Source organism: Hemitrygon akajei, chromosome 2 (assembly GCF_048418815.1).
Source record: "Hemitrygon akajei chromosome 2, sHemAka1.3, whole genome shotgun sequence".
NCBI classification, from domain to species: domain Eukaryota; kingdom Metazoa; phylum Chordata; class Chondrichthyes; order Myliobatiformes; family Dasyatidae; genus Hemitrygon; species Hemitrygon akajei.
This window is the reverse complement of record NC_133125.1, coordinates 161715204-161728241: the sequence shown is the minus strand read 5'-3', so window position 1 is coordinate 161728241 and position 13038 is coordinate 161715204. Positions and strand designations below refer to the sequence as shown.

Here is a 13038-nt window from a genome sequence, read left to right as displayed (position 1 = left end):
TTAAATGTTGAAATTGAACCTGCATCCACCACTTCCTCTGGTAGCTCCTTCCACTCTCTCACCACCCTCCTGCTGAAGACGTTCCTCCTCAGGTTCCCCTTAAATATTTCACCTCTCACCCTTAACCTGTGACCTCCAACTTGAATTTCACTCTCCCTCATAATTTTGTGTACCTCTGTCAAATCTCCCCTCACTGTCCTACACTGCAGGGAAGAAAGTCCTAACCTATAACTCGGGCCCTCAAGGCCTTACAACGATCTTGTAAATGTTCTTGGCACTCTTTCAGTCTCTCTTATAGGTAGGTAGGTGACCAGAACTGCACACAGTACTCCAAATTAGGCAGGCCTCACCAGCATTTTGTACAACTGCTGTACTCAACCATTTAATACATGACCACCGATGCACCAAGGCTGACACCAATCCTGATCTAAATACCTCTGCAATCTCCTCTGCTCCGAGGAAAGCACTTTACTCAATCTCGCCCCTGCAGTCATTTTACTGAATGCCGACTGCTCCCCTCCCAAAGCCCTGCCGTCATTGCTGAAATCCGGACCCATCGCCTGGTTGTAGTCAAGCCAGTGTTTTCTAAATGCTCATTAGGTGTCCCCTTTCCTGTACTCTCTGTCTATATTGATAAAGCCCAGTATCTCAAATACAGTCCGGCGTGCAACACTTGGCACAGTCTTCCAATCAGAAGCATGTCTTTCCACCGGCATCTACTGCCTCCTGTTAACAGGCCAATGCTGGAATCCAGTTTGACAGCTTTCTTCAGATCCTGCTGCATGTGCCTTAACCTCCTGATCAATGGGTCAAAAGACTCAGTTATGCTCTTATCTCTTATGGTCTGCCACAGCATGAATCAGGACCCACCAGCTTGGTTAGCCTCATCAGTAAGTAAAGCAGATTCTGTTTGCCGGTGGAATGAGGCACCAGATCCTCTGTCTCTGGGCTGATCCAGACTTAGAGAAGAAAGAGCAGCAGAGGGTGGGAGGAGTGGAGGGAGGAAGAGAAGGGGGACGAGGTGGAAATGAGAGATATTATTATTATTGGCCCCTATCCCAGATTCACCCACTGCCACACAATTCCCCATCTCTCTCCTGCTCTGCCCCTAACTTTGGGTTTCCCTTTCTCCCTCTAATCAATTTCTTCTTCTCTCTCTGCTCCACCTCTCCTCCTCCTCACCACATCTCCGCCCCAGTCCAATTTCCTTTCTCCCTACCCTTTCAGTCAAACCCTCAGCCCATCTCTCTCTCCCTCTCCTCTCTTGCCTCTCCCCCACCATCCCTTTGCCTCTCCTTGTCCCCGACACTCCACTTCTCCCCGTGCTCCATTTCCTAATCTCTACCCCGAACAATCCCCAACTCCTTCCCCAGTATCCCTTTCTCCCTTCCCCACCGGCACATCCCATTCGCTCTCCTTTTTCTGATTCCTTCTCTCCCAGTCTCCCCTGCTCCTCTCCCCTCCTCCCTCCCGTGTCCACCTCCCTACCCATCCCTCTACCCTTATCCCTCCTTCATCATTATCATTTTCCGTGCACACAATTGATGTGTTACAAATGTTAACATGCTGATTTCCAGTTGGGTTTTCCATGCATGTTAATTGTGTATATTTCCTTCTGCTAACTTTAGTCCTGTTGTATATTTGTAAGTTTTACAGTATTAAAGCTGATGTTAAAATTGAGTGTCTTTGGGGATACTTGGCATAAACCCACTCAGTGAGCCCTCTCTTATACACTTTCAGATAAAGGTTGTCACAGCCGCACTCTGACCTGGGGCACGTTCCTCGCATCAACAGCTGTGATTGGATTGATTCACTCCGTGTTCTTTGCAGTGTGTCACTGTGAGTATCAAATGCACCAAAGCTTTCAGCCGTTCGATCACAGTCTAAAGAACTCAGTCACAGTGAAAACTTAGCACGGTTTCTCACCGACACTTCCGTTTCTGAAAGGGAGAGAGTCGTGGGGAAATCTCCAACACGTTTCTCCGTCTGTCTGTCTCTCTTCCTTACTCCGTCTCTCCCTGTCTCTGCCTCTCTTGCTCAATCTCACTGTCTGTCTGTCCCTCTCTTTCTGTCTCTCTCCATTTCTCACTTGCTCACTCATTTCCACCCCTCTCTACCTCCTTCCTGGCCGTTCCCTTTCATTCAGAAGTACTTTCACCCAGATCTGTGGGGTTCTGCTGAAAAAGTGATTGGTTTATTGTTGTCACATGTACTGAGAGTGAGAAACCTGTGCTGTACAATGTTCATTCAGATCACATTATTATTTTTAATCAGCTTTATTTCTTGCATCCTTCACATGCACGAGGAGTAAAAATCTTTAATCCAGAGGTCCTGTCAGCACTCACTGTTCAAACTCAGCTGTGAGGAGAAGCTCCACCAAAATAGACCGAAATAAGAGCAAACAAGAGTTAAACATTATTTTATTGAGGCTGGAATTTAAGTGGAGAGAGGGAAGGGGTGGGAAGAGGAGAGGAGAGGGGTGGGAAGGTGAGAGATTGAGGAAGGAGAGAAGAGGGGTGCGAAGTGGGAGAGAGGTGGAGGGAGAGTAGGATAAAGGATGTGTAATGTTAAGAATCCATACTGTCTCTCTGTCTGTTCATTTTAAACGTTTGGGACCTTGTGGATCATGTGTGGAAGGACTGATTGTTGTAGATCTGCTGCAGCACAGATCCAGGGAATGATAGTAAATGGGAATGAGATAACAGACCCGTGCAAAGCCTCGGTTTCCGAAGACCAGTAACATGAAGGCGGCTCCCAGTGCAGGTCAGGGGCCTATATCCCGATTCCGTGGCAACAGAGCACAGGGGTTCCCATCAGTAAAAATCACAGTCCCAGGGAGCAGAATTTCCCTGTGGGAGACACCTCGGGTGGTTAGTGTGGGTAACACGGCTCTTCCGTTTAACTTTACGTACTATCTGACCTGGGAGCTTCTCCAGTCTGTAATCCAGAGGTCCTGTCAGCACTCACTGTTCAAACTCAGCTGTGAGGAGAAGCTCCACCAAAATAGACTGAAATAAGAGCAAACTAAAATTTAAAATTATTTTATTGAGGCTGGAATTTAAGTGTAAATAATCTGGCAATATTCTGTATTTATAATTTATGAAAGATATTTTGTTCATTATAGATCATCGAAACAAGGCACAGACAGGAGACAGTAAACAGGTAATTTTTATAATAATAATTTCTCCTGCTTTTTAGTGTGGTGTTCCAAGCATGGTTTGTAAGTTCACTGATACCCCCTCCCTCTCTTACACTCACATGTTCACACTGTCCATAAAATCCTCTCATAGTCTCCTACACACTGTTGCACGCAGAGAAAACCTTTAGGGTCATTTTCGGCAATTGTACAAAACATGATTGGAATTTGCATAATCATAATTTCTCTTACTGTTTCATTGCTTCTATGTCTGGGCATATTCTCCACATAAATTATGGACATTAATTATCCTTACCACCCCACCCCACCCCACTGCTACCCCCCAGTCTGGAGTTGCACAGTGTGGCTGGTTTGGTGTCCTCGTTTTGCATCATTTGTTCAGTCCAACTTGCTGCCTCTGTGGTCTGTGTCACCGTGGTTTGAGTCTGAATGTTCATCATCAGGTAATCTGCACCCTCATTGTGGACAATATAAGGATGGAGGGGCAGGTGGTACTGAGGAAGCAGGGAGTCTGCAGAGGACTTGGAGAGATTGGGAGAGTGGGAAAAGGGGGCAGATGGGATACAGTGTTGGGAAGTGTATGGTCATGCACTTTGGCAGAAGAAATAAAGATGCAGATGATTTTCTAAAGAGGAGGAAAATTCAAAAATACAAGATGCAAAAGGACTCGGGAGTGCCTAAAGGATAACTTTCAGGTTGAGCCGGTGGTGAGGAGGTAAATACAATGATAGCATTCATTTCGAGAGGACGAGAATATAAAAATAAGATTGTAATTCTTAGGCATTGGTCAGACCACATTTGGAATATTGGGTGAGCAGTTTTGGGCCTCTTATCTAAGGAAGGATGTGCTGACGGTGGAGAGGGACCAGAGAGGTTCAAAAGAATAATCCTGGAAATGAAAGGGTTAACAACGGAAGAGCGTTTGATGACTCTTGGCCTGGACTCACTGGAGTTCAGATGATTGAGGGGGGATCTCGTTGAAACTTATAGAATGTTCAGAAACCTAGATAGAGTGGATGTGGAGAGGAGGTTTCTACAGTGAGAGAGAGTAGGACCAGAGGGCACAGTATCAGAACACAAGGATGTCCCTTTAGAACAGAGAAGAGGAGGGATTTCTTTAGGCAAAGGGTAGGGAATCTGTGGAATTCATTGCTGCAGACAGTTTGGTAAATTTAAAGTGGAATTTGATAGGTTCTAGGTTAGTAAGGGTATCAAAGGTTATGGGGAGGAGGCAGGAGAATGGGGTTGAGAGGGATAATAAATGGAGACTTAAATTTTGCCCCTATGTCTTACGGTAACAATTGCAATTTGTCTATTCCAGCTGATTGGGGAAACGCATGACCTGGAAACTGAATCAAGTTATGAAGTTGAATCCAAGAAGGCTCTGGTTGTTTAGGCTGGACACAACAGTCTTCACTTGCTGATCTGAGAGGATGATGTTCTCTGTTTTCCTGCTATTAACTCAAGCTTGAAATACTTGATGTTGTCAGTTTTGAGTAAGCTTATCCTGGGTGAAGGGAATATTGCAAACAGTGTCTTTTCTTGGCTTCCAGAGAGAAACTTTCAGCCTGACAAGCCAGCACCACTGTCCTTAATGCTGGAATGATAGGTCTAGATTCCATGAAGGAATAAAGGGGCTCACCCACCCCAGCATCCCATTCACCCAGAGGGTACAGGGACTCACAGCCGGCAGTCTTCCAGGAATAATGTTGACAGAGTGTGCACCCCACCAACACAAGCCTGCTCAACCTTCACAAGTTGGAATGAAGAAGGCTGAGGTGATGGAACCGTAATGTACACAATTATTAAAGAGATGCAGATAGGGTAAACAACCCAAATCTTTCTTTTCCCCCAAGATAGTAATGTCAAAAGCAAGATGGTATGGGTGGAGGGGAAGATTTTCAGAGACAGGGTGGATGATATAACAAGATCATAAGGAATAGGAGCAGGAGTAGGCCATCCGGCCCATCGGGCCTGCCCGGCCACTCAATAAGATCATGGTTGATCTGTCCGTAAATTCAGCTCCATCTACCTGCCTTTTCTACATAACCCTTAATTCCCCTACTGTGTAAAAATCTAACTGTATGGTAAATTTATTTAGTGATGTTATGGGTCCACAGTTTCGATTCCGGTGGATGTCACATGATATTAGTTTTGTTTACTAAGTGTGATGTATCTATAGTCTTGTTTGCTGGAAGCTTGTAGTTTCGATTCTTGGGATGTCACGTAGTTCACTGGGAATTCATGACTTTGTTTCTGTGAGAGTCACGTGATGACGTATCCGCAATGGTATAAAAGAGTCACAGTCGTTTCGTGGGCAGTGGTTCGTTGGAGTCGCTCGGTAAGGGGTCAATGGGAAGAGAGTGAGAGTGAAGATTGCAGGCTTCGAATGAACCCAAAGGATTGTGGTTAGTCGGCAGCACGCTGTGCATTTCGAAAGTGGCTGACTTTTCGTAAAATCCCTACGTAAATTGTGGCACACACTTCTGGTTAACCCCTGCATGGTCTTGGGTGTTGTGTGGAGACCATTTCGGCGAAAGGGGCATTCCCTGTCAGTTACTCTGTGAAATCTCACTCTTTTTGGACTCTTCGAAAAAGCACCCCGCGGCTGCAAACTTTGGCAACTGTTTCTTCGAGATCACCTCTCTGCTGTATTGTGAATCGACAAGATCGACTCTCGTGTATCGTGAACACACAAATCTCTCCTCTCACACATTTCATGAATCTCCATGACAGTTTAAATTGACACTCTAAGACTGTGCTTGAGTAAGACTTTAAGAATTGTTTCTAAGTTTGATTCTTTAGGAGCTATAGACGCATAATACTGTAAACTTCTGTTTAAGATAGCCGTTCATTTAATGTTCTATATTTCTGCATAAATGTTAATAAATTTAGTTGTTTTGCAATAATTCCCCAACTCCGTTCTACATTTATTGTTGTTGGTCCATAACAGTGAAGAAGCCTCAACTGCTTCCGTGGGCAGAGAATTCCACAGATTCACCACTCTCTGGGAAAAACAGTTTCTCCTAATCTCTGTCCTAAATCTTTTCCCCTGAATCTTGAGGCAATGTCCCCTAGTTCTAGTCTCACCTACCAATAGAAACAACTTTCCTACTTTTATCGTATCTAGCCCTTTCAAAATTTTGTATGTTTCTATAAGATCCCCTCTCATTCTTCTGAATCCCAGAGTATAGTCCCAGATGACTCAATCTCTCCTCATAGGTTAACCCCTTCATCCCTGGAATCAACCTGGTGAACCTTCTCTGCACTGCCTCCAAAGCCAGTATACTCTTCCTCACACGAAGTAATCTGCAGATGCTAGAAATTCAAGCAACACACACAAAATACTGGTGGAATGCAGCAGGCCAGGCAGCATCTATAGGGAGAAGCACTGTCGACATTTCGGGCTAAGACCCTTCGTCAGGACTAACTGACAGAAAAGATAGTAAGAGATTTGAAAGTAGGAGGGGGAGTGGGGGAAATGTGAAATGATAGGAGAAGACCTGAGGGGGTAGGGTGAAGCTAAGAGCTGGAAAGGTGATTGGCACAAGGGATACAGAGCTGGAGAAGGGAAAGGATCATGGAATGGGAGGCCTAGGGAGAAAGAAAGGGGGAAGGGAGCACCAGAGGGAGATGGAGAACAGGCAGAGTGATGGGCAGAGAGAGAAAAAGGAGAGGGGGGGAAGAATAAATAAATCAGGGATGGGGTAAGAAGGGGTGGAGGGGCATTAATTGAAGTTAGAGAAGTCAATGTTCATGCCATCAGGTTGGAGGCTACCCAGACGGTATATAAGGTGTTGTTCCTCCAACCTGAGTGTGGCTTCATCTTGACAATAGAGGAGGCCAGGAATGGACATATCAGAATGGGAATGGGACATGGAATTAAAATGTGTGGCCACTGGGAGATCCTGCTTTCTCTGGCGGACAGAGCATAGGTGTTCAGCGAAATGGTCTCCCAGTCTGCGTCGGGTCTCACCAATATATAGAAGGCTGCACCAGGAGCACCGGACGCAGTATACCACACCAGCTGACTCACAGGTGAAGTGTCGCCTCACCTGGAAGGACTGTCTGGGGCCCTGAATGGTGGTGAGGGAGGAAGTACAAGGGCAGGTGTAGCACTTGTTCCGCTTACAAGGATACGTGCCAGGAGGGAGATCGGTGGGAAGGGATGGGAGGGGGAACGAATGGATAAGGGAGTCGTGTAGGGAGCGATCTCTGCGGAAAGCAGAGGGGGGAGGGAAAGATGTGCTTGGTAGTGGGATCCTGTTGGAGGTGACAGAAGTTACGGAGAATTATACGTTGGACTCAGAGGCTGGTGGGGTGGTAGGTGAGGACAAGGGGAACCCTATCCCATGTGGGGTGGCGTGCGGATGGGGTGAGGGTAGATGTGTGTGAATTGGGAGAGATGCGTTTGAGAGCAGAGTTGATGGTGGAGGAAGGGAAGGCCCTTTGCTTAAAAAAGGAAGACATCTCCCTCATCCTGGAATGAAAAGCCTCATCCTGAGAGCAGATGCGGCGGAGATGGAGGAATTGCAAGAAGGGGACGGAATTTTTGCAAGAGACAGGGTGGGAAGAGGAATAGTCCAGACAGCTGTGAGAGTCAGTAGGCTTATAGTAGATATCAGTAGATAAGCTGTCTCCAGAGATGGAGACAGAAAGATCAAGAAAGGGGAGGGAGGTTTCGGAAATGGACCAGGTAAATTTGAGGGCAGAGTGGAAGTTGGAGGCAAAGTTAATGAAGTCAATGAGCTCAGCATGCATGCAGGAGGCAGTGCCAATGCAGTCGTTAATGTAGCGAAGGAAAAGAGGGGGATGGATACCCCTATAAGCTTGGAACATGGACTGTTCCACAAAGCCAACAAAAGGACAGGCATAACTGGGACCCATGCGGGTGCCCATGGCTACACCTTTGGTTTGGAGGAAGTGGAAGGAGCCAAAGGAGGAATTATTGAGAATAAGGACTAATTCCGCTGGACAGAGGAGAGTGGTGGTAGTGGGGAACTGGTTAGGTCTGGAACCCAAAAAGAAGCGGAGTGCTTTGAGACCTTCCTGGTGGGGGATGGAAGTATTTAGGGACTGGATGTCCATGGTGAAAATAAGGCGGTGGGGGCCAGGGAACTTAAAATCAATGAAAAAAATTCAGAGCATGAGAAGTGTCACGAACATAGGTGGGAAAGGATTGAACAAGGGGGGATAAGACAGTGTCAAGGTATGCAGAAATGAGTTCAGTGGGGCAGGAGCAAGCTGAGACAATGGGTCTACCTGGACAGGCAGGTTTGTGGATCTTGGGTAGGAGGTAGAAACGGGAAGTGCGGGCTGTGGGAACTATGAGGGTTGGTGGCAGTGGATGGGAGATCCCCAGAACCGATAAGGTTGGTGATGGTGTGGGAGACAGTGGCCTAGTGCTCCTTAGTGGGGACATGACAGCGGGGTAAATAAGAGGAGGTATCGGCGAGTTATCACTGTGCCTCGGCCAGGTAGAGGTCAGTACGCCAGACTACAACAGCGCCCCCCTTATCAGCAGGTTTAATAGTGAGGTTGGGATTGGTGCGGAGGGAGTGGAGAGTAGAGCATTCAGAAGGAGTGAGGTTAGAAGTGGAACAAGGTGCGGTGAAGTCGAGACAATAGACAGTAGGTGCAGGAGTAGGCCATTCGCCCCTTCTAGCCAGCACCGCCATTCACTGTGATCATGGCTGATCATACACAATCAGTACCCTGTTCCTGCCCTCTCCCCATATCCCTTGACCCCGCTATCTATAAGAGCTCTATCTAACGGTTGATGTCCCGTCGGCAGTTAGCAATTAAGAGATCCAGAGCAGGCAGAAGACCAGGGCGGGGTTTACATGAAGAGGAGGAGGGTTGAAGACAGGAGGAGGGGGTCATCGGTGGGGGTGGCAGAGTCCTTGTCGAAGAAGCAGGCTCGGAGACGGAGCCGGCGGAAGAAGAGTTCAGCGTCATGGCGTACACGGAACTCGCTGAGGTGTGGGCAAGGGGGGACAAAGGTGAGGCCCTTACTGAGGAACAAGCACTCTGCCTCAGAGAGTTGAAGGTTGGACGGAATGGAGGCTGGTGGTGTCGGTGGATAGGCGAGGGTTTGGGTAAGAGGAAGATAGAGCCTCTGAGGGCCCAGGAGCTGACGATGGGATCTGAGGGAGAGGGGATTGCCGAGTGGTGGTGGGGGAAGGGAAGATGGGAGTCACAATCACAGCATGTGAAGATCCGGCCTGGAGTTCAAAGCTGGAGTCCCAGTTGGAGGCTGCGCAATCGCTTTGAAGGTGTCCACGGTCGTTGCAACCCGCATTGATGGCGCAGGAGTCCGGGTTTTGAATACGCTTGGGTTGCTGGGGTAGCCCAGATCGACGGCCGGGGCAATGATCCTTCCTCAAGAATGGCGACTGGAACTGCACACAATACTCCAGGTGCGGCCTCACCAGAACCCTGTATAACTGCAGCATGACTGCCCTGCTCTTGAATTCAATCCCTCCAGCAATGAAGGCCAAGTGTCCATCTGCTTTCTTAATAACCTGTTGTACCCGCAAGCTAACTTTTTGCGATTCATGAAAAAGCACTCCAAGTCCCTCTGCACAACAGCATGCTGCAATCTTTCACCATTTAAATAATAATCTGCTCTTCTTTTATTCCTTCCAAAGTGGATGATCTCACATTTACCAATGTTGTATTCCATCTGCCATACCTTGGCCCACTCACTTAACCTATCTTTATCCCTCTGCAGAGTCTCCACATCCTCTGTACAATTTGCTTTTCCACTCAGTTTGGTGTCATCAGCAAATTTTGCTACACTACACTCAGTTCCCTCTTCCAAATCATCAGAGTAAATGGTAAACAGCTGGGAGTTCATCAGAGGTCAATTCCGACATCATCTGCAAGGGGTCTGTGGAATACCTGGGTTTTCCCCGAGTGCTCCTGTTTCCTCCCAAAGTCCAAAGACATATGGGTAGGTTAACTGGTCATTGTAAATTATCCTGCGATCAGGTCAGTTTTAAATTGGAGTTGTCAGTGGTTTCTGGGTCAGCGAGGCTCTAAGGGCTGGAAGGGCCTATTCCGTGCTGCGTCACTAAATAAATAAATCTCTGGACTGGGTCTCAAGTTCACGACACTCTGACTCAGAGCTGAGTGTGCTGCCCATTGAGCTACAGGTAACCGGATCCCGTCTGATCTGTATCACTGAGAGAAGAAAGGGGCTCGATTTGCTGTTGCTGGTTTGTTATGTTGCTGTTGATATTGTTGCTGGTGTTAGTCATACAACACTACAGCACAGAAACAGGCCCATCAGCCCATCCAGTCAATGCAAGACCATTAATCTGCCTAGTCCCATCGACCTGCACCTGGATCATGGCCTTTCTATGTACCTAACCAAATCTTTCTTAAATGCTGAAATCGAAACCACATCCACCAGTTGTGCTGGCAGCTCCTTCTACACTGTCACCATCCTCTGAGTGCAGATGCTCCCCCTCCTGTTCACCTTAAACATTTTATCTTTTACCCTTAACCTGTGACTTCTAGCTGCCATCTCACCAAACCTAAGTGGAAAAAGCCTGCTTGCATTTACCCGATCTAAAGTCCTAACCTATTCAACCTTTTCCTATAACTCAGGTCCTCAAGTCCCAGCCACATCCTTGTAAATTTTCTCTGTACTCTTTCAATCTTATTACACAGTCGGCACAACATTCTGGGCCAAAGGGCCTGTAATGTACTGTAGGTTTCTATGCTCTATCTTTCCTGTAGGGAGGTAACCAAAACAGCACACAATACTTCAAATTAGGCCTCACCAATGTCTTATACAACTTCAACATAACATCCCATCTTCTGTACTCAATACATTGATTTATGAAGGCCAATGTGCCAAAAGTTTTATTTATGACCCTATCTGCCTGTAACACCACTTTCAAAGTATTATGGACCCATATAATGCCCTCCTGCTCACCATACAAGATCTACCCGGGTCGGTCTTCCCAAAGTAAACACCTCACATTTGTCTCCATTATATTCTATCTGCCATTTTTCAGCCCATTTTCCACCTGGTCCAGATCCTGCAAGCTTTGATAGTCCTCCTTGCTGTCCACTACACCACAGTCTTGGTGTCATATGCAAGTTTGCTGATCCAGTTCACCACATTAGCCAGATTGTTGATTCAGATGACAAACAATGATAGACGCAGCTCCAATCCCTGCGGCACTACATTAGTCACAGTCAGACGCAACCATCATACAACCATTCTCTTAGCTTCTCCTGCGAAGCCAATGACTAATCCAATATACTACCTTATCACGAATTCCAAGCAACTGAATTTTTCTTGACCAACCGTCCATGTAGGACCTTGTCAAATGCCTGACAACATTCTCTTCATCAATATTTCTGGTATCTTTCTCAAAAACTCTGTGTGATTGGTTAGACATGACTACCATGCACAAAGCCATGTTGACTATTCCTAATCAGTCCTTTATCTCTACAAATACTTATAAGCATATCCTGTCCTTTAAAATACCTTCCAAGTACTTTCCCAATATTGATGCTAGATTCACCAGCCTATAATTTCATGATTTATTCTTAGAGTCTTTCTTAAACAAACAAACATCAGCCATACTCCAACCCTCCAGCTCTCCACCCATGGATGAAGATGTTTTAAGTATCTCTGCTAGGGCCTCTGCAGTTTCTGTACTAGTCTCCACAGGGTCCGATGCAACATCAACGCCCTGGGGATCTATTCATCCTAACTTGCCTTGGGACAGCAAACACCTCCTTATCTGTAATCTGCAAATGGTCCATGACCTCGCTAGACTCTGTGGTTCTTTAAGGTTGTTATAGCTGGGGGAGGTCGTGGGGATAAGCTCCCACTACCTGTTAAATGCTTTCAATGGTTTGCGTCTCAACCAGCCTCTGAGAAACAAGTCCAGCTCTTGGCCTTCACGTGTGGCTTAGCTACTAATCCCAGCAGAACTGATTCTACTGACAGGAGGAGAAAAGGCGGGTTACTGGTGTCTTAAAACTAGTTGCTTCAGGCAGATGGGGCGGTCAGCTGTGGTTGGCAGCTCACTTAGGAAAACACTGATCTCAAATCTTCATTTCTTTGTTGCTATAACCACTCACGGGGAAGGCTTCGAGAGTAAACTTTGAAGAAATGTCTGGAGCTGGAGTCCCTAAGGCAGTCCTGCACTGAGTTCAACGCTGAATGGCATCTCCTGCGATGTCGCTGGTACCGAACTGCAGGTCTCGGTCTTTCCTTTGGATTCATCAGCTCCGTGGAGAATGGGCAACAACCTGTTCTCCATATCACACTGCCTTGTGTACCATGTAGACAGCTGGGATGCAGTATCCATGGTTGACAGTGGCCAGTGGAGGGCCTCAGTTACTATCTGTGTCCATCTCCTGTGTAAATGCAGATGCCAAGAATCCATTTAAAATCTCCCCATATCTCTGACATTTCCACACAAGATGAGCTCACCAGTCTGTACTGACAGAGCACTGCCATCACATTTTCCGTGACGAGTAATCCTACCCTTCCTCCTTTAACCCCTCCCACCCTATCACATCTGAAACTACCGATCCCCGGAACATTGAGCTACCAGTCCTGCCCTCACTACAATGTCATTCCACATGCTGATCCATGCCCTAAGCTCATCTACCTTTCCTACAATACCCCTTGCATCGAAATAAACAACATTTGTCCCACCGTGCTCAACCTTTTGATTCCTGACTTTGTACGTAGGCTGAACATCTTTCCCCACAACCACTCTGTTCTGGTGCTGTGGTTCCTATTCTCTGAAACTCTAATTTAAACTCCCCACCATGCAGCACAAGCAAACCTTCCCACTGGGAAATTAGTCCCCTCCACTTCAGGTGCAAACTGTCCCTTCTCTACA

The 13038-nt window shown here is 46.9% G+C and overlaps 1 protein-coding gene across 1 annotated transcript in view; it reads left to right on the top strand.

Moving 5' to 3' along the window:
* Positions 1-6066, top strand: part of LOC140717390 (SLAM family member 9-like) — a 33077-nt gene extending 27011 nt beyond the window's left edge. The window contains exons 10-12 of the mRNA XM_073030938.1: positions 1741-1839; positions 3125-3162; positions 4479-6066. Coding sequence (XP_072887039.1) covers positions 1741-1839; positions 3125-3162; positions 4479-4553 — 212 coding nt within the window. The 3' untranslated portion in view covers positions 4554-6066. The remainder of the gene's footprint in view (positions 1-1740; positions 1840-3124; positions 3163-4478) is intronic.
* The last annotated feature ends 6972 nt before the right edge of the window (positions 6067-13038 follow it).